The following is a 26,543-nucleotide window of genomic DNA, read 5'->3' on the forward strand; positions in this document are numbered from 1 at the left end:
ATAATTTTGCCTATGAAAAAAACAGCGATTAATGAAAGTTTTCCTAAAAATTTTTTGAGTTTATTGATTATTATCTAAAGAAAATTACTCTGGAATGATAAAACAGTTTTAAAAAATGTTTTTAATATTTTACAAAGCAGAATTTTCTTTTATTGAATATTTGCGAGATATTTTCCGAATATTGTTTTATTTACTACACTATTAGTAAGTACAAAAATTTTAGTCTTTTACCGAAATTCAATAAGCTGTTAAACCAAGGCTATAAAAATCTATAGTCAAACTAGATTTAATTTTATATTTATAAATAAAATTTGTATTAACATGTACGTCATTTTATGTATCGTTAAAATTAAATCAAATACACTGAGAGAAAAAAATTATAAAAATTCCAGCCAAAGTTACCATTCTTGCACAGTAAATCGAATGCAAGCTGGTAAAAAAGGGAAAAATTACTATTTTTAATGGTGAAGATTATTGTTTAACAGTAAAAATCACAGTTTGAATAGTAAATCATGATTAGAACAGTAAAAATTACCATGCTAAAACAGTAAACCTTAAAAGAATCGGTTGATACATTTTATTTTCTCACATAGAAATTATTACTTTTCGAACCATGATTTTAATTTTTAAAACAAGAAATTTCTCTGTTAAAAACAATAACTTTTCCCTTTTTTGGCAGGTTGCATCCGTTTACCGTGCAGAATGGTAATTTTTGCTGGAATTTCTCTATAATTTTTGTTATTTTTTTTCTCTCAGTCCAAAAGAGATTACCTCTAACAGTTAAACGATAAAAAAACCTTTGAATATCTTAAAATCAAAGAGATCTCATCAATTTCTACGACAAAAACAAGTCACACAAAACGATTTTGGGGAGATATCTCGAAGATTCCAAAAAGATTCGACCACTCACTGTTTTTTACACAAGAAGTACAGCTCACTACAAAATCGCACGATCTGCAACACTTATGTCCCAAATCCCAAAACTATCCCAATGTCCTTCACGTAGCAAGAAGAAAAAAAAAAAAAAAAAAAACCTTTTTCACGAGCGTCATCTCACTGTTGTTCCAGATCGTCTGGCGCGCAAGGCTCACCGAAGCGCGACCAAACCCACCAACCGGCGATCCATCCAGTCCACGTCTCTGCCCGGCGAAAGCTCGCAATCAGCGCAATCGATTAATTACCACGAGCCCCGCGCACGCGAGCCGTAATTACTGCACCGGAGGTGTAGGTGGCGAAGGAGCGAGCAGCTAAACCAGAGGTGGAAAACGGTACCTGGTGCGCCGTCTCGTGTAACGCAGCGAGCAAATTCCGTGAAATTTAAAAAAAAAAAAAAAAAAAAAAAACGGATAAAAAAAAACAACAGGAGCCCAGCTAGAACAAAAATAAGAAGGAAGGTGATGCACCGCACTGAAGAAAACAAGCCGCGAAGAGGAAGCAGAGCGCGCGCAATGACCTATACGCCATCGTACCTGGGAAGGATATCTCGCTCAAAGTGACGATTCATCGTTGCCCTGTTGACCACACAGAGTCGATTAATTAGCTCAAAACTCCGGTGGTCAAGTGCCTCGAACTGCAACCAATATTCGAAATAATCAGCGGGCCATGCGCGACGTCGGTGACGAGTAGCCGGTGAAAGACCACGAAATCGAGCGCCAAAGTGTCGTTTCAATCAAAGATCGGAGGATTAGAAAAAGGGGGGGGGTATGGATCTCCAGAGTTCGGCAATGGCGGCAGACTCGACGGTGCGGAGCCAGGACTCGGCCAACAGCAGCGACTCGAAGGAGACGAAGGTGTCAAAGGTGTCGGACGACAGCGCGAGGTCGTCCTCCAAGCCCGAGAGCTGCCTCGAGTCCAAGCACTCCAAGGACCAGCTGATAGAGACCTCGACGAGGAGGCACCACCACCACCACCACCACCATCGCCATCCGGAACATCAGCAGCAGCCACAGCAACCACAGCAGCAACGACATTTCAAAGAGATCGCCGACAGAGATTCCAAGGATGACGCCAGTATGCTAATGTTCACGTCCTGCGGGCAGCTGCTCTTGGGTGAGGCACACACTTCTTTTTTATTTCTTTTTTATTTTTCATTTTTGAAGTACAAGGTGGATATTCTCTGTAGTGCGCAAAAGTTGGCTCGCGTTTCGTTGAAACAGCTAATAAACAGATGCTAGTAAGAATCTCGAGTACATTAATCTCTCGAATACGTATACAATCGAGGTATCTCGTTATTGAAGCATAAACGTGTTGGTCGGGCTTCGCAGCGAAGCGCGAATTAAGAGTCCTCCGAGCGGCTGCATTGCCCTGTTACCTCATTGGTAGTGAACCCTGGGTGAAAGGAACAGCAAGGCCGGTTGTCGGCTGTACTTAGGCTCGTGTGCCACAAGTGTGGGAATCCGCTGGCTCGGTATGGTTTGGATTTGAAACAGCTAGACCTCAGGTATCATCGAGTTTTTATCCTCCAAAGGAATATTTGGGGAAAATCGCACGTGCCAAACTTTTGCGGCTAAAAATATTCGAGAGCTGGTTCAACTGGTTTTGATGATATGATGCTATGGAATTCTCACCTTGTGCTTTGTGGACATAATAATTAATTTGGTTGTTTTGTTTGGGTGTCGAGAAACAATTTTTACATTTTTTCGTGCGTCTTTGTATCACTGGTTGTGATACCTTATAAATTTGCTTTCTTTTTATTTCGATCTTTTTTTTTTTTTTTTTTTTTTTTTTTTTTTATATAGTGGAGGTAATGACTGACCTTTCATCCGGTACCCTGGTATTTTTTACATTATTTTCATCGATTTATTAATCTTGCTAATAATATTTTTGTTTAGCTAGCAACCTTTTTTTACCATACATTTTTTGACGGGTAACTTGCCAATTGACGTGACTTCGTGGGACCACGAGTCTTTAGTTGACCAAATAAAGATATACTATACTTACGATGCTTTGACACCATATGTTATCAAGCCGGAATCAATTTATCTGTATACTCGAGTCCATCACTATATTTCTACAAACAATTGGGGCCACAAATACTCTGGTAAAACTCTTATTCCTATCTTCGAGTCGTTCCTATCACCTGTACGCTCTGTGTTTCGAAGAAAACTTACAATAACAATACCAATGATGTTCAATCCTTGGGTTGACCACAAAAATTAATAACTGAATGTATATAGCTTCTGAATAGTACGTTGGCAAGAGCCTGCCATTGTCTATTCATCGAATTCCACTAAAATTGCAAGTAAGCAGAGAAAAATTGCCTCTCCCAGGTGTACTTACAAACAACGTAGAAGCTCTGCTGGATAACTCTGTGGTCTGTCCTTCCATCTATACGTAAGATATACAGTACAGGTTCGACAGCTACGTGTATCTCTGCGGGAAAGCTTGCGGTCTTACATTGCACTGGCGACGCTCTCCCCAATTTTTTTTTTTTCTTATTTCCTCTTTTTCTTCCAACTTCGACTCTTTTCTACATTAGTTCCCGTATCAATTTGTTGATGCTATCTTCTAAACATACGCAATTATACATACATATCATTCTTCTTCCCATTGCTTTCTGAATACCACACTGAGAAAAAAATGTAATAAAAATTATTGTGCTGGAATGGTAATCTGGTCTTATTCTGGCGTCTATGAACTTTTTACTTTGGCCAGCCTAAGCTTTACTATTCTGGACAGTAATTTATGTTGTACAAACAGTAAAAATCACTATACTTACAACAAAAATTACTCTTCCAAACACTATAAATTATTGTTCCAATAGTAAAAAGTCTGTAGACGACCAAACAGTACCAGATTTGACCAGATTACCATTCTAGCACAATTTTTATTATATTTTTCTCTCAGTGCACGATTATGTACTCTGGAATATTGTGGAATGTCATTTGAGATGAGCATAGCTTCTGGTTCAAAATCTATCAAGATCTCGATTCTTTGGTAATAAAATTATAAAAACCGTAAACACGTAGAACGTGTCCTCTGTTATTTGTCACTAAAAATCACTTCCGGATTTTTTATGTCCTTTTTGCTATGCAAATTGGTAATTCCGAGTTGGAGCCTATAGTAAAGTTTATTGGTAAGCTGTTTCATTATAGTTTTTGCCATGAGAATAATTATTCAATGTATTCGTTTCGATGATAAAAAAATCACTACGACTAGCTCATCCCCTCACTGCAAGTTTTACCATTTTATTGATACACCATTTACATGAAAATTAACTTGTATGATATCCAAAAATGATTTTTGTTCAAACAAAGCAGTGGATGTTTTTACGTTGTAAGAACATTTTGACAAGCGTTTTTTCAAAGGTTGTAAGGCTCTAAAGACACAACTTTTTTTCAACGGTTACACGACATGATGTGCTATTATAGTGACGGGTCCAAAAACTCATGACCGGAGCTCTGAAAAGCCCACAGTAGCAACGCGTCACCTCCGAGCGACGGGCGAACCCTTTCTCCACTCGCGAAACTGCCAGGGGCAATTAAGAGAAAAATTCTCGTTGTGCAACGCCTGAATCTCGTTGTGGAATGCCGCAACGGCACCGCCTGCGGTAGATGCGTTCGAACACAATAATCATCGTGGACTGCTTTTCGTTCCACCACCACCACTCGCTCGCCTCTGCTCGTGGGGAATATCTGATTTCGTCGCCTATCGACTCCAGGGCTACCGCACAGACTGGACGGGTGAATGCAAACTGGTGGTGCAGGTGGTCTCGATTAAAAATGCCGGTCTTGACTGACTGCGAAAATGACAGTTTCATAAGTTCCGCATAAATTCGTCGTCGCGTGTCTGGTGCTTGGAACTCTATTATCTGCTGGATTTTTTTTTTTTTTTTTTTTGGAATCCCGAGGTGACAAGATTTATTACCGAGCTCTCGAATAACGCGCACAACGAAAGAAATGGTGGCTATTTTTAAAGCCGTATGATTTAAAAAATGTCTTGGCCAGCAAGTTACTGCGCCTCTACGGTGAGAATCTTCCGATGGGTAAACCAGTCGAGTATTTTTTCCTTATTCAACAAACGTGGATTTTTTATGATTTTAGTTTAAAAAAATTACTTTAATCAATGGCAAGAAAATTGTGATGTAAAAAAAAAAGGATCTAACAGCCTATCAAAGTCCAGGCGGAAGAAAACATAGCAGGAGAGTGAAAAGTAAAGTTTGCTAATGCGGAGAACGCTTGCACCTGTTCATTTGGAATTTAGCCATACTACTTAATATAAAATAGCGAAATGTCGTTGAAATTACAGCTGCCGTGCCGTGACATAACTTGGTATTATTTTTCATCATTACCGTAACCGGATATCTACTCGAGTGTGCTGAAATTCTTGAAACGGCGCGAAAAAAATTTAAACAAAAAATATCGGTGATTCGGTTACGTAATACTTTTCATATCTCTGTTTCACATTACTTTGATCCTATAATTTGAGGGGTATGATAATTTTTATACTCCAACAGCCAATCAAGGAGCTATGCACTTTTGGAGTATCGAAACAAGTTTTGAAATCATTTCAAGACGTTGCGCAATTTTTTTTACATTTCTGAAATTTATAAAAGACTTGGAAGTATACTGTTAGGTTTTGGAGTCAACCGTAGTCTCCAGTATTTATAGTTGATTTCGTAGACTTTGAAAGACTTGCAAACCATTTTTAAGGACTTTCAATATGTTTTAATGTATTTTTGTTATTTAACATAATACCGTTAAATTATAAGGCAACATGAAATATTTTAAAAGCCATCGAATGACTTCAAACGAACTTAAGGTAGTTCCCTTGCGAAAACCTGAGAAACAGAATATGTTTAATTTGTTAGATTAAAATCTGCTGAATCCAATGGTAACTCTGTTTGTACTCTAACTCGGACAAAATCTCGAGAAATTTCAGCTCAAAGTTTAACCGTTTGACACGAGCTCAAATGGAAGAGCATTAAAAAAACAGCTGCACAAGCATTTTCCGACTCAAAATTAAAAACCTGAGCAGACATTTTATGATGTACTTGTAGAAAAAATTCCGTTTTTTTAAATTTTGTTTTGTAAAATGCTGATAATCGGTCATTTTTTAAAGATATTTGCCAAGAAAGACGTGAAAATTAGTTTCATGGTTATGTGACAAATGGTAGCAGAATTAGCGACACTGCTGTACGTATATGCTATATGCAAGAGTCAAACTCTCCTACTTGACTAGAGCAGTAGACAAGGGAACTACCTTAAGGTGATTACAGATCACAATATCCAACATAAAAGTTTCTAAAAACTATTGTGTAATAGCGATTAACCACAAAAATTATAGCAGTCCACTTTCGCCTATGCTGTTAACATAGTAAATGGCAATACATGATTGCATTTAAATCAATATCTTTCGATTTTTTTCTATAGCGAAAAATTTTCAACTAACCATTACAAATGGAATGGCTTCTAATTTATTACTCTAGTTTTTGGTCATCCTGACCCATTTCTACGAAAAGTAATCGCATGACTTACGGTGTCAAAATTTCGTACGTCCATTAGAGCCCGTGTTTTCCGAGTGCTCAAACGACTCTATCCTGTGATTTTATCCAATAAGCCTATTTGAAATTTTGCAGAGAAGTTTATAAAAATTTATAAACAACTTCTCCAAGTTATACTTTGATAGTCCAGTTTTTAATTTTTGCATGAACCACCTTAAGGTTTTCGTAATATTGTATAAATAACATTCAAGTTGTCGTACGACTGCAAACAGCTTTCGATGGCTTTGAAGTTTTTTCACTGGATTGAATCAATTTCACCAATATTCTCTGTACACATGACAAAATTATACCATTTTCCTTGACATCACGAACAGGTATCGTGCTAGTGGTCTTCGGCATCCTGACTCTGGTGCACGGAGCCTCGCTCAGCGGCTCCGGAGCAGGGATCTGGGCTGGCATCGGCGCCCTGTCGGCTGGTGCTCTGGGAGTCGTGGCGACTCTGTCCTCGGGCTCGGGTCAGCTCATCGGTGCGAAAAAGCCGGCCTCGAGCTTCTCCTCGGCCCATCTGGCAGCCAGTCTCGTCGCCTTGGCCCTGTCCAATCTGTCGACCATAACTGCTCTCACCGCCGTCATCAGGGATTCGCAAAGAAGTCCACCGGATGTCACGCTGCTAGAACTTCCGGTGAGTGCACGCGTATTTTATACATACCGCATGTATTGTTTTTAAGAGGCGAAAGTGCGCGTTGTTGCACGTATTTTTCAAAGAGAAAGAGATACCAGGTATGGAAAACAGAAAAGAAAGGGAAGTGAAAACAAGGATTACGATTCAAATTTTCTTCTTGCAGTTCGAGGTAGCTATATTTTTTTTATGGATAACCGATTGGTATACTTAGATTTCATCAAATTTTACTGTAAGCTCAATGTCCTCAGTTTACTACGTGTGCTATTTACTTATAGTTGTATGGAAAATAATTAAATTTTTCCGATCTATTTAAAAAGTACTATATACTTGTAGTACTTACTACGTACTAGTACTAACTACTATACATACTTATGAGTCAACAATTAACCATTATTTATACAGTTTATTTTTATTTTGTAAAAAAAACTACTTTTTTTAAACTCTAATCTTCATGTTACATATCCCTATCACTACAGATGATTCTCGATTAGCTCATTATAATTGGTGCGGTTAATACTTAATAATGACTGTATAGTAAAGTTAAGTACACGATTATAGCAATAGAGACATCATGTATTTTTATGAAAATACTTTTTTAAACAATAGTAAGAAAATATTAAATTCTTATGTATAGACTTTTCATACTACACTTGATACCCGTAATCATGTGAAAAGTAAATTTTTTAAATGAAAATAACTGATTTTTTCAACGATAAGTTGTAAGAGTTGGGAAATTTTCTTTATAGCTGACAAAATCAGCTTTGCGCAGAGAAAGAAACACTTAAAAAAATCATCGAATCAAGACAAAATTTATTGTTAACAAACAAAATGTGACTCTTAGTCATCGTATTTCGTCGCAAACTGAACGTCTTTTGAAAACATAATCAACATCTTTTTAACATGATAACGCTCTTCTTTTACATTTGAACACGCATTTTTCTTATTTTACTACACATACATGACAAAAGAATTTTTACATATTTCACTTTAAAATGTGTGCTCGATTGATCCGGAACATGCCTTTTTTTAATACAACCCTACACTGATAACGAGTTTTGTTTCTATTGTTTCCTGTTACTGTTCGTAAATAGAGTACAACAAGTGTTTTTTGACATCTTAATGTATCGTATTACTATGGGTTTGTATTAAATAATGAATCTTTTTTTATTCAACTGATTAATTGAATTAATCGGTAACAAATAGTTACATTTTTGTAAATTAACTATAATTTCTTAATATCTAATAATATATTCTATTAGTTCATTACTAAAAAATTATTTTAGGAAGTTCGTCTTCAAAATTGTAGGCTTTAGATGGCCGTCCGTCTTGAAGAACTAGACACGGCATTTAAAGTTTAAACTACTAAAATAAGATGGGAATTTTTGACTTTTGGATTTTTTTTGAATTTTTAATTTTTGTAGTTTTTTTTTTTTACAGTAATGCACTAGAAAACAGAACTTCAAATACTTACTTCTCTCGTTAATCTTGAATAAAATCAGAGTTACGGCAAAAGATTAAGGAATTTTTATTATTATTATTATTAAAGGTAATGAGATTTAAAATTATTTTTATTATATGATTTTTCATGCTGTCATTGGAATTGAGTTATCTAAATACTAGTTACACATAATTTTAGACATTAGATTTTGTAATTAAATATCAAAATATAAAATATTCAAGTGGCCTGTGGATTGCTTATGTACAGGACTTCAGGGATAGAGGTATATGTGCCCCAAATATTAAAAAAAGGAAGTTGTTCGTTTTTATTTTAGCTAGGAAAGAGGCAATACTGTAATGATTGGATCAATAGTATATTACGTACCTAGGCCAGAAAGTGGGGCTATTACTGACCGCGCTATATTATCGGCCGAGCCGAAGGCGAGGCCGGTAATGCGCGGTCAGATGTAGCCCCACTTTTTGGCCGTGGTACGTATACTTTTTTTCCTTACACCTCCGCCGAAAGTTCGTCACCACGGTTTTAGTTTTGTTAAAAATGATGGTTTAAAGATCCAGTCAAAGATTTAGTGCATTATGCATTATTATTGATCGATCGGTCGCTCGAACAATACCACTTAAATGCACGTAGATGAGTGTACATGTGTATAGGTATATCTATATATTTACGCTCGCCGAGACTGTAGTATACTATATAGAATCAGATTGGGCCGAGGATTTGTGCAGGTTGGTCGTGCTGGCAAAACGAGAGGAAGAGAAATCCGTTTAAATTCGAATCATGGATCCTATAAAGATCATTTTATAAATCCTAATGTTTATATCCGTAAGTGCAAAATAAATCAGGTTATTATCAATAACTATTATAATTGTGATAAGCATAATTCGATTAAATAAAAGATTTCATAGTTTATTTTTGTAATATGGCATGTATATACTACATTTATATACTAAATAAATCATTAAAGTGAAAGTAACTGATTAAAAAACATTAATTTGGTAGTTTTAATTTTGTGTTGTGTACTCTGTTCATGTGAAATTAATAAATTTATATATACATGTAAATCGTGCAAAAAAAATATATATATACATCCAATAATTTATGTAAATAAATATCCAATGATTTTCTGTGTTGTATAAACTATAAAAGTTATAACTCCGTTAGCCGTATATATATATATGTATTGTATAACTACTGCTGCTTCTCGGTGCTGAATATATAACTATATATATCTGCGCACTTCGTTCTGCGCATATATGGCAGGACTGATATGAGGCTTTTTCTAGCTCAAAATCGGGTCAGATGGAACCAGCGTTGGGATATAGTTCCGGCCAGATTTGGGAATTCTCTAGGACCCAACCTCTCTGACGTGGGAAATCACTAGATCAAAAAAAAATTAGTACCAAAGGTGACGCGCGAGATTCAAATAAGGTCCAATAACACAAGCATCCATCACCTGATGACCCGGGGCGCTTACTGGCCACTCTTTTAAATAAATAATTATTAATAAATAACACAAGCGCCTATCACCTATTGACCCGAGGCGCCTACTGGCCACTCTTTTAAATAAATAATTATTAATAACACAAGCGCCTATCACCCAATGACCCGGGGCGCTTACTGGCCACTCTGTTAAATAAATAATTATTAATAAATAACACAAGCACCTATCACCTAATGACCCGGGGCGCTTACTGTCCACTCTGTTAAATAAATAATTATTAGTAAATAACACAAGCGCCTATCACCTGATGACCCAGGGCGCTTACTGGCCACTCTTTTGAATAAACAATTATTAATAAATAACACAAGCGCCTATCACCTATTGACCCGGGGCGCCTACTGGCCACTCTTTTAAATAAATAATTATTAATAACACAAGCGCCTATCACCCAATGACCCGGGGCGCTTACTGGCCACTCTGTTAAATAAATAATTATTAATAAATAACACAAGCGCCTATCACCTGATGACCCGGGGCGCTTACTGGCCACTTTTTTAAGTAAACAATTATTAATAACATCAGCGCCTATCACCTAAATACCCGGGGCGCTTACTGGCCACTCTGTTAAATAAATAATTATTAATAAATAACACAAGCGCCTATCACCTGATGACCCAGGGCGCTTCCTGGCAAAACTGTTAAATAAATAATTATTAATAAATAACACAAGCGCCTATCACCGTATTACCTGGGGCGCTAATTGCAAATCTAGTAAATAAATAATTATTCATAAGTATGTCAAGCACCTTCTTCCTGAGGATCCAGGACACTTGTTTGCAACACTATTAAATGATAAAAAGTAGATCGATAACATATTAATTATATCACAATTTTGATTGCCTATCTAGTACGACAAAGATCTTTTTAATTGGCGCTCTTGTAATTACTTGATAATTTATTATTCAATAGTAGCTAGTAAGCGCCCCGGGTCATTAGGTGATAGGCGCTTGTGTTATTATTAATTGATTATTTAACAGAGTGGCCAGTAAGCGCCCCGGGTCATTGGGTTATAGGCGCTTGTGTTATTAATAATTATTTATTTAAAAGAGTGGCCAGCAAGCGCCCCGGGTTATTAGGTGATAGGCGCTTGTGTTATTAATAATTATTTATTTAAAAGAGTGGCCAGGAAGCGCCGTGGGTCATCAGGTGACAGGCGCTTGTGTTATTTACTAATAATTATTTATTTAACAGAGTGGACAGTAAGCGCCCTGGGTCATCAGGTGATAGGCGCTTGTGTTATTTACTAATAATTATTTATGTAACAGAGTTGCCAGTAAGCGCCCTGGGTCATCAGGTGATAGGCGCTTGTGTTATTTACTAATAATTGTTTATTTAAAAGAGTGGCCAGTAAGCGCCCTGGGTCATCAGGTGATAGGCGCTTGTGTTATTTACTAATAATTATTTATTTAACAGAGTGGACAGTAAGCGCCCCGGGTCATTAGGTGATAGGTGCTTGTGTTATTTATTAATAATTATTTATTTAACAGAGTGGCCAGTAAGCGCCCCGGGTCATTGGGTGATAGGCGCTTGTGTTATTAATAATTATTTATTTAAAAGAGTGGCCAGTAAGCGCCCTGGGTCATCAGGTGATAGGCGCTTGTGTTATTTACTAATAATTGTTTATTTAACAGAGTGGCCAGTAAGCGCCCCGGGTCATTGGGTGATAGGCGCTTGTGTTATTAATAATTATTTATTTAAAAGAGTGGCCAGTAGGCGCCCCGGGTCAATAGGTGATAGGCGCTTGTGTTATTTATTAATAATTGTTTATTTAAAAGAGTGGCCAGTAAGCGCCCTGGGTCATCAGGTGATAGGCGCTTGTGTTATTTACTAATAATTATTTATTTAACAGAGTGGACAGTAAGCGCCCCGGGTCATTAGGTGATAGGTGCTTGTGTTATTTATTAATAATTATTTATTTAACAGAGTGGCCAGTAAGCGCCCCGGGTCATTGGGTGATAGGCGCTTGTGTTATTAATAATTATTTATTTAAAAGAGTGGCCAGTAGGCGCCCCGGGTCAATAGGTGATAGGCGCTTGTGTTATTTATTAATAATTATTTATTTAAAAGAGTGGCCAGTAAGCGCCCCGGGTCATCAGGTGATGGATGCTTGTGTTATTGGACCTTATTTGAATCTCGCGCGTCACCTTTGGTACTAATTTTTTTTTGATCTAGTGATTTCCCACGTCAGAGAGGTTGGGTCCTAGAGAATTCCCAAATCTGGCCGGAACTATATCCCAACGCTGGATGGAACGAACTTTCGGCGGAGGTGTAAGGAAAAGTCCATTTACGGCAGTAATGTTAAAACCACTGATATATTTATATAAGTAATAAAATCATGTCTTACAACATTTAATCTGAGAATTTCTGGACATCGTTTCCATTAAATTAGTCTTTAACTAGAAATAGTATATATAAATAAAGAACGGCAGAGCGGGTGATGATAGGGGGAAGTGTGATCAAGGTAGTGAATTCACCACCAATAATATATAAATAATAACTGAATTATGTTGATCAAAAACCAATAACAAAATAATCAAAACTTTACTCATTAAACGGCACGTAGAGAAACTCATAAGTTGGATTTCTATAACTGGCTAATTCCTAATCTCTTTCATTTGTGCATATCAACTTGATTTTTTATGTAAAATTAACAAATGATATTGAGTGCTCTTGAATAGCACATATAAACACACTATAGTTGATGACATTTTCGGCTTTCTGCTTCATATTTATCTATTCGTATTTCAGTAATCTGAAAAAGCGTCACCTGCACAGGAAGAAGGAGGCGATGCTGAATAACACGATTACATAGCCTGTTATGGGCTGCAAACTTTGTTAATTGTTTTTTGTAGTTTTAATGCATTTTTGATACTTAAAGTATCGGTTTTCAGTGTTAAGAATTTGTTTTCAACAGATTAATATCACTTTATAGTTAAAAAAAAAAATAATAATAATAACAATATATCGAAAAATTATTTTCTGCTCAATACAAATTCTTAACACTAAAAATCCAGATATCATAAGTAGAGCTCATTCTATCGTACCAGATTCCATGTTTTAAGGTGGTTCTTTCATAAAATGATTATGAACAGAATGGCATGAAACTTTGAGGAATCATTTATTGAGTTACAATACACTACCTCTCGAAATTTCAGAGTAGGCTGACGAATATAAACGCAATAAAATGATAAATGAAAATTAAATTCTAAACATGTGCTCTTATGGCAACTAAGCATTTTTTTACTGAAAGTTGTAGCCTAGTTATTTATTTACGGAACATAATTTAGTAAAAAAACTGACACAATAAAGGTTATTCAATTCCGAACTTACTGCTATCTTGAGAGACTTAATCAAAAGATATTGAAAGAAACACAGGCATACAATATCGTTTCCCATGTTGAAAGAATAGGTAAACATCCACTGCTGGTATTTTGAAGTTAAGCGCGAATTTGAGATAATCATTCCTACGAACTTTTATATCGTATATTATGATCTAAAATTTTGAATCAATACTTGATTTGCGTCAACAAACAGTATTAACAAATAATTGTTTAAAATTTAAGCAGCCAGACAATCAAACTATCAAAAAATTTAGTCAAACGACGAGGACACACATATATATACATGTTGCAAAGACTCCACAAATTAGTACATAAATATTGAAATGACTAATGTTAAAGTCAGATATATCAAGGTAATTGTATAAATTCTATTTGCTCGTATGGCCTGGTTCTAGACAACAACCTCAACAAATCTTTTCCCCATTAACTTTCACCGTATAAATTTTTTCATCAATTGTTTAATCTCGTAGTGACGCGTACATCAATTACCTTATGAGTTGGCCTTATACTAAACACGACGTGACAATCTTATTGCGAAAGGTCACTCCTAAAGTATATACTAAGATTACTTTCACTTTAGATTCGTTTCAACAGTATTCCGATTGAGTGCCTATGGATTGCATGAAAAGAAATCAATGGCCAAGACGTAAAAGCTGTACAATTAACATGTTTAGCATGGACTTCTTTTAATGCAAATTGAACGTTGTTATGACAACATATGCACAATGCATTGTAGTCATGTGGCAGGTTTTATCCGACCTTTCTTATCAAATGAAGACACTGATGCATTTAGTTGGAAATACACCATATCCTTGCAAATAGATTCTTTTACTCTTATAAATAAACTACATTACTCGTTGGACGTGAGTAAATAAGAGCCTCCATCTGATACCCAACTGTAATTGAACAGCACCTGCGGCCAAGAAGCGAACATACATTGTACACGATACATCAACGAGGCAGCTGCATGAGAGGGAATTAATATTTAATTAATACCGCTATTAACTTAGTCTTGCCTCGCATTCAACATTTGCAAAAGAAAGCAAGAAAAAGAGGGGGGGGAAGGGGGCGATGGTAATCAGTAGGCAAACGCGTTCGTTCCGTTCCCTATTCTTGGACCGTTATGCTCTCCTCGCAACGAAAGAGTGTAGCGGTGATTATATGATGCTATACGTGGGCTTTTCAACCACTCCGTGGGCCTTATCTCTCTTATTTTGCCACGCCTTGCTCTTGCACACCGCGGGTAAATGCTCTATTTTCATCCTTGGCTTATTATTCGAAAAATGCTCGCTCCTCCTGATCTTATTCTCGAGTATCTTTGTGATACGAGTTGGCCGCAACGAGATCACAGGCTCCTCCGTTAACGGTGAACTGCGCGTGCTTCCAAGCACTTTACCTCCTGTATTCGCCTATGCGTGGACAGATTTATGTGCTCCCGTACTATTTTGTGGATTTTTGAAGTAACGCTTCTCGTATTTTACTAAAACTCCGGATGATGTCTCCAAAACAAATGATACGACTAGCTCAAGTATTTAAAAAGTATACCCTTACACCCATAAATAATTATGTGTCCCGATTTAAGGTAATAAATCAATATTAAAAATTTCTGGCTACTGATGGCTACTAATCAAGTTTTTGAAAATATTTTATTGCATACAAATAAACGAAAAAATAGTTGCATGTTCACCTGATTGTTTGTTCTTTAGGTGAATTATGAATTGGTTTAGTAATTGATTTTTAATATTATCTCTCAGTTTTTAATTTTGTCCTTTAATAAGCTCTCAATGACTTTTGAAAAATTGAAAATCCACTCCATTTAAAATTTATAAAAATTATTGATTATTGCAGTATGAATAAAATAAATAATAGGTGTATTTGCATGTAATTTAGTAATGTACATGTTATAAAAATCACTGGGATAAACATCTAATTTAATAGTACACAAAAGAAAAGAATTAGAAAATAAAAGTATAGCAGATATTGTGTAAAATGAAGAATCGCAGGATGTTACCAAAGTTAAAGCAAATCATGGCTTGGAAAGCAGGCAGATGTGGTGTTAAGATAGACAAGCGAGGAAGAGTTTTAAAATATCGATAAGTCAACAAAGAAGATGATACAAGAATCACCACAATCTCTAACATTAAATTGACCAAGCAGAGTACAATAACTAGGAATGCTCAAATAATGAGAACATCAACACAGTTATCCTGTTTGATTGTGCTTCCCTTACAAAATCGTCCTGTAAAAAATGCTGCAGAAAATGCTGCAGGAAATCCTTCAAGAATCCTGCAGGCGAATCTGCAGTAATCCTTGCTTCCTGTAGCGTTATCTACAGAAACTCCTGCAGACTGGGCTGTCTCAAATTTTCAAGAAGAAAAATTGTGTCCAGATCATATTTTCAAATTACCAGCCATATCATTCGGATGATAACACCAAAACGGGGGAGTTAAAATTTTTGAACAATTCTTTAAAAATAAATTTTATTTCCAATTTGTAGTTTTTCAAAAATTGTTCAAAAACACTTTAATTTCCCAGTTTTGGTGTTATCATCCAGTTGACAACGCCTGCCATGACTGATATACCGTCAATTAATTTGATCTGGACACAATTTTATTTTCTTGAAAATTTGAGACAGCTTAATCTTGAAAAGTTCATACAGATAAAGCTGCAGGAGATCCTGCAAGAAATGGGCGCAGTCACCCTGCAGGGATTATTGTAGATTCACCTGCAGGATAGCTTCGTAAGGGTTGTTTCGACAATACAGATGGCTTAGCATATTCAAGTTTTATCTAAAACATAGCAAGGGACCTGTCTCAAAAAAGCAAAAAACACCTTCTTGACAAATTATCGCTTTTCCACATCCTCAAAGATACTCAAAGTCACTGGGCTTAAGAAAATATGCACATGTTATCAAAGCTCTCGCATGTAACTTTCGTCTAAACAAAAACGAAACACCGTATCTTTTCATCGTGACCTGTATCTACAATACGCAGGATTGACCTTATGAAACTGATACTCTACGTGAAAAGTGCGAAGGAATTAAAAGATAAAATCTAAAAAAAAGTACATCGTAATAGTTACCTTTTCTGTTTACCGTCTCATGAAGCCAAGTACACAATATCTGCTGGATGATCTCTTCATAATTATGAATGTGAGAAAGCATTACATGTCTGACAGAGTAAAAGATAGAGAGGGCACGAAAAAAAGGAAGAGATAAGAGATGCCACGGAAAGCCTTGTATGTACTCTTAACGAGAAAGAGAACGCAAACCTCCAATCTGGAGAGCATCGCGCACTTGGATTGCGTTTCCATGGTGATTCCATGATGTTAAATCGTCCGCGATGATACAATGTACCGGTAGGTTATAGACCATCGTGGTACAATGAGTTTCTTTTATGCTTTTTTTTCTCAGATGCGTGAGAAATAATGCTTGCTGCTGTGTACATGTACGGACCGATTGGCTCTAAAGCTGATATAAGTTGGATTTGAAGTGAATGGCAAATGAGCGGTTTTAGTAGTGGATGGAAACGTGAAAAATATTACATAAAAACCGATCCGAAACAAATTCCAGGTTAGACATCTGATTGATAGTTTTTTTTATTTTTTTATTTTAGAGACACGCATTTGGAACCACTCTTGTTAAATTTATTTCAAAAATATATTTACTCATTCAATGAAACAGTCAGACATGACGCTTCGCCTTTGTCTTTTGTTAAATAATGTTCAGAGGATAATTTAGGTATTTGTCATCTCAACTTCCTTTGGAAGATCGGAAAAATATGGTAAAACCTACCGAAGAGTTTAATTTTAATATTTTTAATACTATTGTGACAGGACATAGTATTTTAATCAATAATTCTAATGATTCTGTTACGTAAAAAAAGCAGACTTGGAAGAAACTATGTTATAACACCCACTTATGAAATTGGGAACAATATGATCGAGTAATCAGCTGATTTATATGATAAAGTTTTATTCCGCCCACCCAATTGTTGTTTTGTTTGGGAAGAGTATACAAAGAGGTTTTTTAAATTTTAGATAATGAAATTAAAAACTGACTGATAATTGTTTTTGGATACGAAGTGAAAGAAGCCATAAAAAGTGAAGCAAATGAATTGATGTTACTTATCAAATTATAATAGTTTTATGATGAATATAAGTTAAAAAATAGCATGTTTGTGAATACACAAACGTAAGTTAAGACTATAAGGGAACTATTTTTCGATCCTCCCAGGAGACATCCTTGCTGTTTAACTAAAAAACGATAAGGTTTTCTTTAATAGAACATTACCATAAATCATTTGTACAAGATTTGTATACACAAACAATACTGTACATTTTCATGCTTAATCGAATTTTTTTTTAATTTAAGAACACATTAGGATTATTAATGATCACAACAAAGCCCATAAGGTAGTACGAAAATTTTCAAGTATTAAAAAACGTGTCATTGTAGTCATTAATCTTGTCTTATTTGCCTTCCCAGCTAAACTATTGAAAACGTACAAAATGATTTTTTTTTAACTTGTGTAAGGTGAGACGGTTCCAGGTTTTATTTTAAAAACGAAAAAAATTTATACTCCCTAAACGATCTCATTTTTTTCAGAATTTTCGTTCTTCAAGCAAGCCGTTATCCTCCACTCAACGGAGAACAGTCCGTTAGAAACAAACACCGGTGAGTCAAATTACCGCTGGGAAAAAATCGCACGCGCTTCACTCCAGACAAATTAACCATCCTCCAAGAGCCCCTCGAAGCAATAAATACTTAAACACCGCGATTCTACCAACGCATGAAACATCCAAAATTACCACGTAAGAAGAATCGCAAATGCTTTACTGCACGTACACAAACGTAGACATCGGGTACACCCGTGACGTTTTAAAGACTCGCCGATCGCGGGAACAGGTTTTCCATACCGGCTCGGGCAGGTACACGCATTGGATGTAGGTCATTCGCGCGCCGTAAAATTCAACCTGCTCGTTCCGTGTTTTACATAACGACGTAATTGTGGAAAAAAAAATCAAAGCGCTCTTTCTCTCTCGGCCCTTCCACGTCCATCTCATCTGGAAGCGAGTCATTGGCAACGTAAATATTTGAGCACTCGATGTTCAACTAACGCTTTACAACGGCCCGCAAACCTTGCGCAACCGGTACACAAAAAGACCCCTGGTTTTCGTACACTTGCGATTCCGGGGCACACGCTCCAGCTTCAAGTGAAAGTACACACGTGACTCGACCCGCTCGACTCCCATTTCGAATTCCTCGCTCCTTTTCCAGCCAAATATCGAACGGAGCTCCGCGGTTCTTGTGCTGGAGTTGTGTTGTTTAAAACGGACAAAGCTCGCCAAAGCGCAAGGAATCGACCTATTTCTGAGCTATCCTCCACCACGGGGATCATTGTGGATTCTAGCACAGCGAGTGCTGCAGCGTATCGTACTCGTATTAATTGCGATTCACACTTTCTAAAACTGAATTGGTAAGGAGAGTTTCACTGCGATCGGAAAGTACCGTCTATGTATACACGTGGAGAAAGAAATAGAGACATGTGCTTGCTTTTAAGAGAGTGCATGACCAGCGAATTGCGACCTATGAAAAATCGGCTCTGGCAGTCTCTCTCTTAGACCCATTCGAGAGGCTTCGCACTTTCAAAGCGAATGAAAAACAAGTCCTTTCAAGTCATTAAAAGTAATTTGAAAGGATTTTAAATTTCACTGTCTCTTAAGCCCTCAGAATTTTCATCCAGACTCGAAAGTTTGTAGTCTCTTGGACTCATCCACAAATTGATGTATCAAGAAAAATCATCAGAACCACACTGCAACCCTCGGATGGAGCCACACGATCGCTCCTCTTCTATGGTTCTCGGCACAAAACCCTGCAGCCGCATCATGTTTGTCCTGGATCCTATTACGAAACAGGGCTTTTCATTATCATACAGCTCTCAAATGGGATTCAGGAAACATATAATCATGTAGTGTCACTCTAGCGTACGCCTACGCGCTTTTGTACCAGAACCAACGACCGTCTCAGAGGACCCATATTCAGTTCATCACCAGTGGAAGGGAGAAAATCGGCAGGCGAGGAACAGGTACTAGTTCCTTCGTTATCCACGACAAGCGACCGATCAGTCCTTGCCAGGCGCGCTCGAATCTCGTTAAAATCTACCTTCTGGACCACAGCCCATGAGCCACGCCCATCAAGACCTGGTCGAGCCTCGTCCATCATCGGGTGATTTGCTAAAAAGAAAAGCGCGCTTCTACACCAGATCCATCACTCTCGATCCTTTGATCTGTAGAGGGACCCGTGAAACCACACCCATCTCGTATATATTCCGGCATTCCGAGCCCTCGAATACCTACGTGGAATGCCACGGTGATGATATATTATTTGCGCGTTAGCCGCAACAAACGCGTATTCTCGCGAGTAGTGAGTTAGGCGCCAGGTTGTTGCTCGAAAGGTGTATCGGCTGAGGCTGCCGGTGTGGCCAATTAACGGAGTCAGGAGCGCGTGCCGTTGGCCTCGTTTCGTCGCTGGTCAGCGTTACCTCGTGTATAACTATGTACACCTCATCTTCCGAGCTCTGGGTGTACTCCATTCAGCAGTGCCATGGACTCCTCCTCGTCCTCTCTCTCTCTCTCTCTTTCTCTCTCTTTCTCGATCGAAAAAGAAGGAGGAGAAGAAGAAATCGGCCGAGAGAAAGTTCACTGCCAAGGCTATTAACGCGGTCAAGGGATATGGATTTCCGAGTGCGCATACCTACCTGCCTTTTCTCGCTGACGCGATCCGTGTGTTTGTTTGTTTGTGTTCCACGTTCGCATAATATTACTGTACTACTGTTGACTTTGTGTCTCACGTGTCTCTCCTCTTTTTCTTCGCGTGAATGAAACTTTGCTCTGGTGTTTACTGCGTGGGAATCTGTTGTACACTTGGATCCTGCCACGAGTGAGTGGCTTGTGATCAGAGCAACGTTTGTTAGGTAATGATTACCGGAGCTGTCTCGTAATTTACGTTTTTAAACTCTTTAACGTTATTTAGGAGACATTTTTCCGGATACTAATGATATGGACTACGGCCGAAGGTGACCTGGTTGTGAAAGATCCAGAAACGTGATCCGAATTGATAAATGTAAAGATTACAGGTATAGGCAATTTACAATAACGATTTTTATTTTTTGATCCTTTTTTTATGTACAAATAGGATCCTAGAGGATCCAATTATCGAGCCCTGTGTATCTATTGTCGGGGGTCTGACTTACAAGCATATAAATGAACATAGTGTAATTATTACGTATATCTTCAAAAATAAATCGAGTCATTGCTTACTTTTACCTGTAAAAAACTAACATTTGCTTATAAATCACACTTTAATAATTAGTAATATAATAATAACAATAACTGAAACCCTCGATAATAGGGACGTGGCTTGATAATTGGATCATTTACCTCAATGTTAGTGATTATTGTACCAAGAATTCTAGAAGAATTATATCTGCAAATTCTTAAGTTAATGAGTTTTGTGAGTAAATTTTTAAAAAATTATATTAAAATTAAGTGCAACAAGCTTATTTTATTCGGTCGAGACTTCAACGTAGCACTTGCAAAACCCCCAATGATTATTATTTATGAATATTATTTATAAACACTACTTTAAAGAGTATTTAATTAGAAGAAAAAAGGAATAGATAGGAAAGTCTCTTTTTTTTTAAAAACTGACTCACCACTTGTAACTGAATAACAAACGTGAAGATCAGCAGGACGATTTGATAAGTATTGTTATAGAAACATTCAAATGTGCCAGATTGAGGGGGTAATGTTATGGTACTTTAGAAGCTATTAATGTTTCTTAATGGTAAAAAAAAGTGTATGTGTGCATACCATAGAAGTGTAGTTTTGAACGGTTTATTGCACTAAATTTTGTTTCCACAAACTAATTTTTCCTTATAGACCAACAACGCGTGTTTATCTCGAATCTATAAAAATTCAAATTTCAAACTCTCTCCCTGCATATATTTGCAATTACCATCGTTGAACAAATATTGGTTTTCCCCTTCTCTACTGCTAACTCTACTGCTAAACTTGAATCGAACCATTAAAAAAACAGACAGATCCACTGAATTTACTCCGTTCAAGATCGATTCGTCATCACAGTAGCCACGAAGTGTTTCTTCAGTCATGATGATTCAATTCGGTCGGCACATTTTTGTGGTCAGCCACTTTGGGAAATATGATATCCTTCCATTGCTATTGATTTCATTGCTCTATTAAACAATTGGTAGCGACGATTGTTCCAACAAGAAATTGTCACCATCCCTTTCAATCACACAGGTAATTTCCACACTATCGCGAACTTTGTTCACCAAACATTTCCTAATTCTGATTTATTATTCCTCATCCATTCAATACCCTTACATGTATACAGAAAGATCTTAGGCACAATAATTCAAGATAACCGTTTCACGAAATATAAAAGAAATCCTTTTCAATCATTGGTTTCTCAATTGCACCTGCAACCAACGTGCGAATAAGTTAACTCCAAAGCTCCTTTTTTCATTGCGTTACGTTTCAAATTGATATTTTCAAACTCCAGCTCGAGAAATCGAACCTGATGCATGGGATAATCTTGAGATCGAAATCAGCCACGCGTTAATAGCTTTCACACGTGGGCGCTCGCTTGCGTGGATGCTCGTAGATACTGGGATGAATGCATGGGCACGGGGGAAAAAAAGTGCGCGCGTACAAGCCGATCATGCTCGACGAGAGAGAAAGAGGCGTCAGATTTGTCCGAGAGATAAAGTGTGTGTGTTGCATGTAGTAATACGATCGGCTTCGGAACGCTCAGCCAGGCGCGTGTAACGCAAAGTGCTGCGAGGGTATATGTTTTACGTAGTTAAGTACACGCCATTAGATTCTCGCACTGAAAGCGCGAGTAATTGTTGTCGCTGTTGCTCGCGCTTTGAGGAGAGAGAGAGGGAGAGTGGGGAAATGCTCTGATCTCTTTCCTTTCGCGGGTTAGCAGTAAGATTGCCGTACATAACACATTTACTGTAACGTTTTTTCGTAGCAGTGTATCGTGCTTCAAATAATAGGATGGATGTCGTGATGAATTTATTTTTAAAGGGGTTATTGATACAGTGATTATCGACTTTATAATGACTATGATCTACACTGTGATTATGCCCCGTCTCCGTCCAGTTATGTTCGAGAAAAATAACATTGATTAGAGATTGGATTGGACAGGCAAACTTATGACACTTTGATTATTTAATAACCTTTTTTTTCCTAAAGTCACTAAAACTAGATTACTTAAGAAGCAGTTTTCTATGTTATACTTAAAAGAATTGAGTAGTAACTTTAATTTTTTTAGAAGAGTTTAGTATTTTTGTTCAATTCGTAAATGTAACATTTTTTTAAAAGATATTTTGATATCAAACGATTTCAATTACTTGGATTCAACTGCTTCAAAGAAAACACATATTCTTCAATACCAGTTGACTTTGAATACTTGATTTGACCATATCACGCATTCTCGAATTAATAGACTTAACTAAGTCGACGTCCCAGTACTCGATCATGTCACAACATTCGATAATTTGGCTGATTTGTCCATCAATATAAATTTTTAAAACATAGATAAATCGGGTAGTTGTTCAGACACTAAGCAATTACTTTTTCAATATAAGTTAAGGTTTATACTCATTTGAAGATATAACGAAGGCCTATAACAGAAAAAAGTGACCGACTATTGGGACATTCAGTCTGCTTAAGGGACTTCCACCTTTGACGTTTTTTTCAAAAAACCTAATTTCATCTCTGTACTACTCGTTTCAGGCGGATGACAACATTCACCGGCGGCTTCTTTTGCACGCATTGCATAATGTACTATTAAGACTTTGTACAATGTACACACATGTGCTAAAATTTATTTAACTACTTTAACTTTCATAATCTAATGTGTTTTGTATGATTCTTCCATAAATGACTGAAATAACGTCTGGGGCACGTGTACCCTACTCTTACTGTAGTGAAATTTTATAAAGTAAAGACGGTAATACTTACATGCCAAGAAATGTAAGCTTTCTCTTATACAAACAGCCTTGGGCTGAAATTTTTCCTCGTTCACAAAGAAATTTTCAAAATAGGATAGAAATGTCAGTTCCAAACGGTGTCTCAAACACAATAGGGGTAACGGGTACAGTTGTTGACCCCCTGATAGTGATTGACCACCACATGCATTTTTAAATGGAGCCTTTATATGTAGATATACAAATTATACAGGGTTTAATCACTACCTTAAGGTGTCAATAACTGTACCGTTTACCCCTATTGACCGTAGAACTCCTCATAGTTACCTACGAAGTTTTTTTCCAAATTTATCATTATCAACTACAGTAATCATGGATCGTATTAGTACTGTATTTGCATTAATTATCTAGCAGTAAGTATGAGTAACAACTCAAAACACTTTATTCCACGATATATATATAGTACAATCATGATTAGAGTACAAATTGCCTTGGGAAATATGTACTTAGTAATGTGCAATGTGTCAATGGTCATATTTTGGAGTAAGTAGAGACGTAAGGTATACAAACATCAGGGTTAAAAAATAGAGTTTTTTGACCATTTTCAACGAAATTGGAGATGTTGTTTTAGTGTTTTCTCGTAGTTACTTTTTGTTGCTGGAAAACTATTAAATTCCATAATTTAACTAAATTTCTTAAGTATATTGACTAAACGATGGGCAAACGTAACTTTATGATTTTCCTTTTTTTTCATAAAATGCACTTAATTCATGTAACATTTGTGGCTTTAAATATGTATCCCGAGAATTCAAAATCGTATACCACTAAAGTTAAACTAACAAAGAAAAAAAAATGTTTAAATTTCAGACTGATGATAGCGTAGAGGTAGAAGAAGGCTGGGCAGGCCTGCTCTCAAGCATCGGTCTACTGGTCGCGAGCATCTTTGAGCTTTTGGTCTCGGGTTACACCTGCTTTACTCTGACACCTAAGCTCTGCGACTGTCTTAGATCTGACGACGCATCTAACATGGAGGAGATGGTCGTCGATGGCAAGACTCTCAAGACCCGCAATATGGTCCAGCAGTGGGTCATTGCCCAGAACCACGTGCCCAAGAATCATCAACCGATCTACGTCGTCCAGCCAATCATACCTGTTCACCCACTCATGCAGGTCAGTTTTCGAATACATTACTTTTCGTAAAAATGTATATTACTCAGTATTGAGCTTCACTGACAAAGTATGCCCTTGTAGCATACGAAATTTTAGAAAGGTTGAAAAACGTTGTTTTAAAAGTTTGATTAAATTTTTATAAAGTTTTAAGTCAAGGTTTAATAACGTTTAAGATTTAAAAAAGTGCTGCTTTTTGTGACTCAAAATTACGTCTGGCCACTATGGTATCATTATCAGCATATGAAAACTTCTCTATAGTGGGGAAAAAAGTTATTTTATTATAGTAATGAACAAGTAACATTATTCTTTATTTCTTTAAACATCAGTAAGATTAAAACAAAAATGCTTAAACTGCTAACTTAGATGGTAACACCAAATCAGACCAATAATTACACGCAAATGAGCCTGAAAAGAACCGAGGAGTAAATTGAAGATACAATAAATTTTTAAAACTGTTAACTTTTCTGACACTATTTATTAATGGTTTCATACGATGCTTGAGAAAACGTATGGGAGTTTGAAAGACGCCGTTTTTTAATTATTTTATTCGAATACTAGGATACTTACGTCCTTTTCTGTACTGGCAATGTCAAGGATGTAATTGTTTTTTCGTCAAAAATACCGCAAATATTCAATTACAGCAAAATCACAAGAAATTAAATTTACGCCAAACACGCACACGCCAGTGCATATCAACAGACGATAAGTTTGATCGCAAACGTGATAGTCGATTTTTTTCTTTCGATTCCACATTTAAATGTATTCTCAACTCTGCACGGTCAATTATACACCTCCACCGTACATACTTTCTAAAGCCGTGCAAACTCTTTTGAATCCAGATTTTCTTTTTTCTCAATGCAAAATTGGCTTTCCATTGTATGGAAATCTCGATTTTGCATTAGTTCTTCCATTTCCACTTATTTTCACTGACTCCCCACTGATGTTAAAACCAATGTTGGAGCAAAGAAAATCTAAAACACAGGAAAGAAAATAAAAAAACACGAATACCTGGCGCATCCTTACGAAACAGATGCTCTCGCTGCAAAGGCCGTAATTACCAAAGTGGTAGCTTTTTCACCAACTCTCTCTCTCTCCTTCTGTCTCTTGCAGTGCTATTACCCACGTAAAATACTTTTCAAAAGTTTGGAGTAATTAAAATCAAAGCGAAATCGCAACTACGCGCCTGCTATGACGGGGCGATTGTGTGTGCGTGTCGTTAGACGTTGCAGCAACATGCTTGTAACTGAAAAAAAAAAAAAATAAAAAAATACCCTCTGGAATGCATTAATGACCGACTTGAGAAATCGAGAAGAAGAGAAAATAAAAGGCACGTACATGCAAATCGTTATTTAAATATTACGCGAGCCGAGCTATTATTGTTGCGAGAATGAATAAAATTATTCACCTCATCGTTTCAATTACGCAACAAAACAACTGTCCAGCCAAAGTTATGCACGATCCTTGGTTGTCCGTGTCATCAGGTGGCATTTATTGCTCTGCTGACGCAACCATAGGCCTTTTTTTCTTGTCACTGGCACTACAATCGCACTGGTTGTTTTCAATGAAGATATCTCTCGAAAGCGACGCGCGCAAAGTGAAAGTTTTCACCAAAGATCATGCTTTTCCTTTCTTCTCCCGCTGGGGTGATCGATGAAATTAAGAAACTTGCGATTACCCGTCAATGATTTTCGTTTAACGACAACCTGGCACTTTCGAAATTTCGACAACGCGTACCAGCTGTTTCGGAGGTTCAAAGCCACCTTGGAGTGTCTCTTTCATTTTATCAAACAATTTCACGCCACCGGCAAAAGAGAAATCGCGCGCATCAAAACACCGGCGCGTCTCATCTTGCCTCGACTAGGATGCTTGTGGATGACCATCTCGCCGTTACGATACGATCGCGCGCTTCGCGAATGCACCGGCTGTTCATCA

General features: G+C 37.0%; 1 protein-coding gene across 1 annotated transcript in view; it reads left to right on the forward strand.

Moving 5' to 3' along the window:
• Positions 1 to 1,703: 1,703 nt before the first annotated feature.
• LOC106641337 (uncharacterized) overlaps positions 1,704 to 26,543 on the forward strand; it is a 31,753-nt gene continuing 6,913 nt past the window's right edge. The window contains exons 1-3 of the mRNA XM_089589972.1: positions 1,704 to 2,049; positions 6,817 to 7,124; positions 24,309 to 24,611. Of these exons, the coding sequence (XP_089446098.1) occupies positions 1,704 to 2,049; positions 6,817 to 7,124; positions 24,309 to 24,611 (957 nt within the window). The remainder of the gene's footprint in view (positions 2,050 to 6,816; positions 7,125 to 24,308; positions 24,612 to 26,543) is intronic.

Source organism: Copidosoma floridanum, unplaced genomic scaffold (assembly GCF_036245765.1).
Source record: "Copidosoma floridanum isolate Cflo_tuat_1 unplaced genomic scaffold, Cflo_Japanese_pri ptg000011l, whole genome shotgun sequence".
Classification (NCBI taxonomy): domain Eukaryota; kingdom Metazoa; phylum Arthropoda; class Insecta; order Hymenoptera; family Encyrtidae; genus Copidosoma; species Copidosoma floridanum.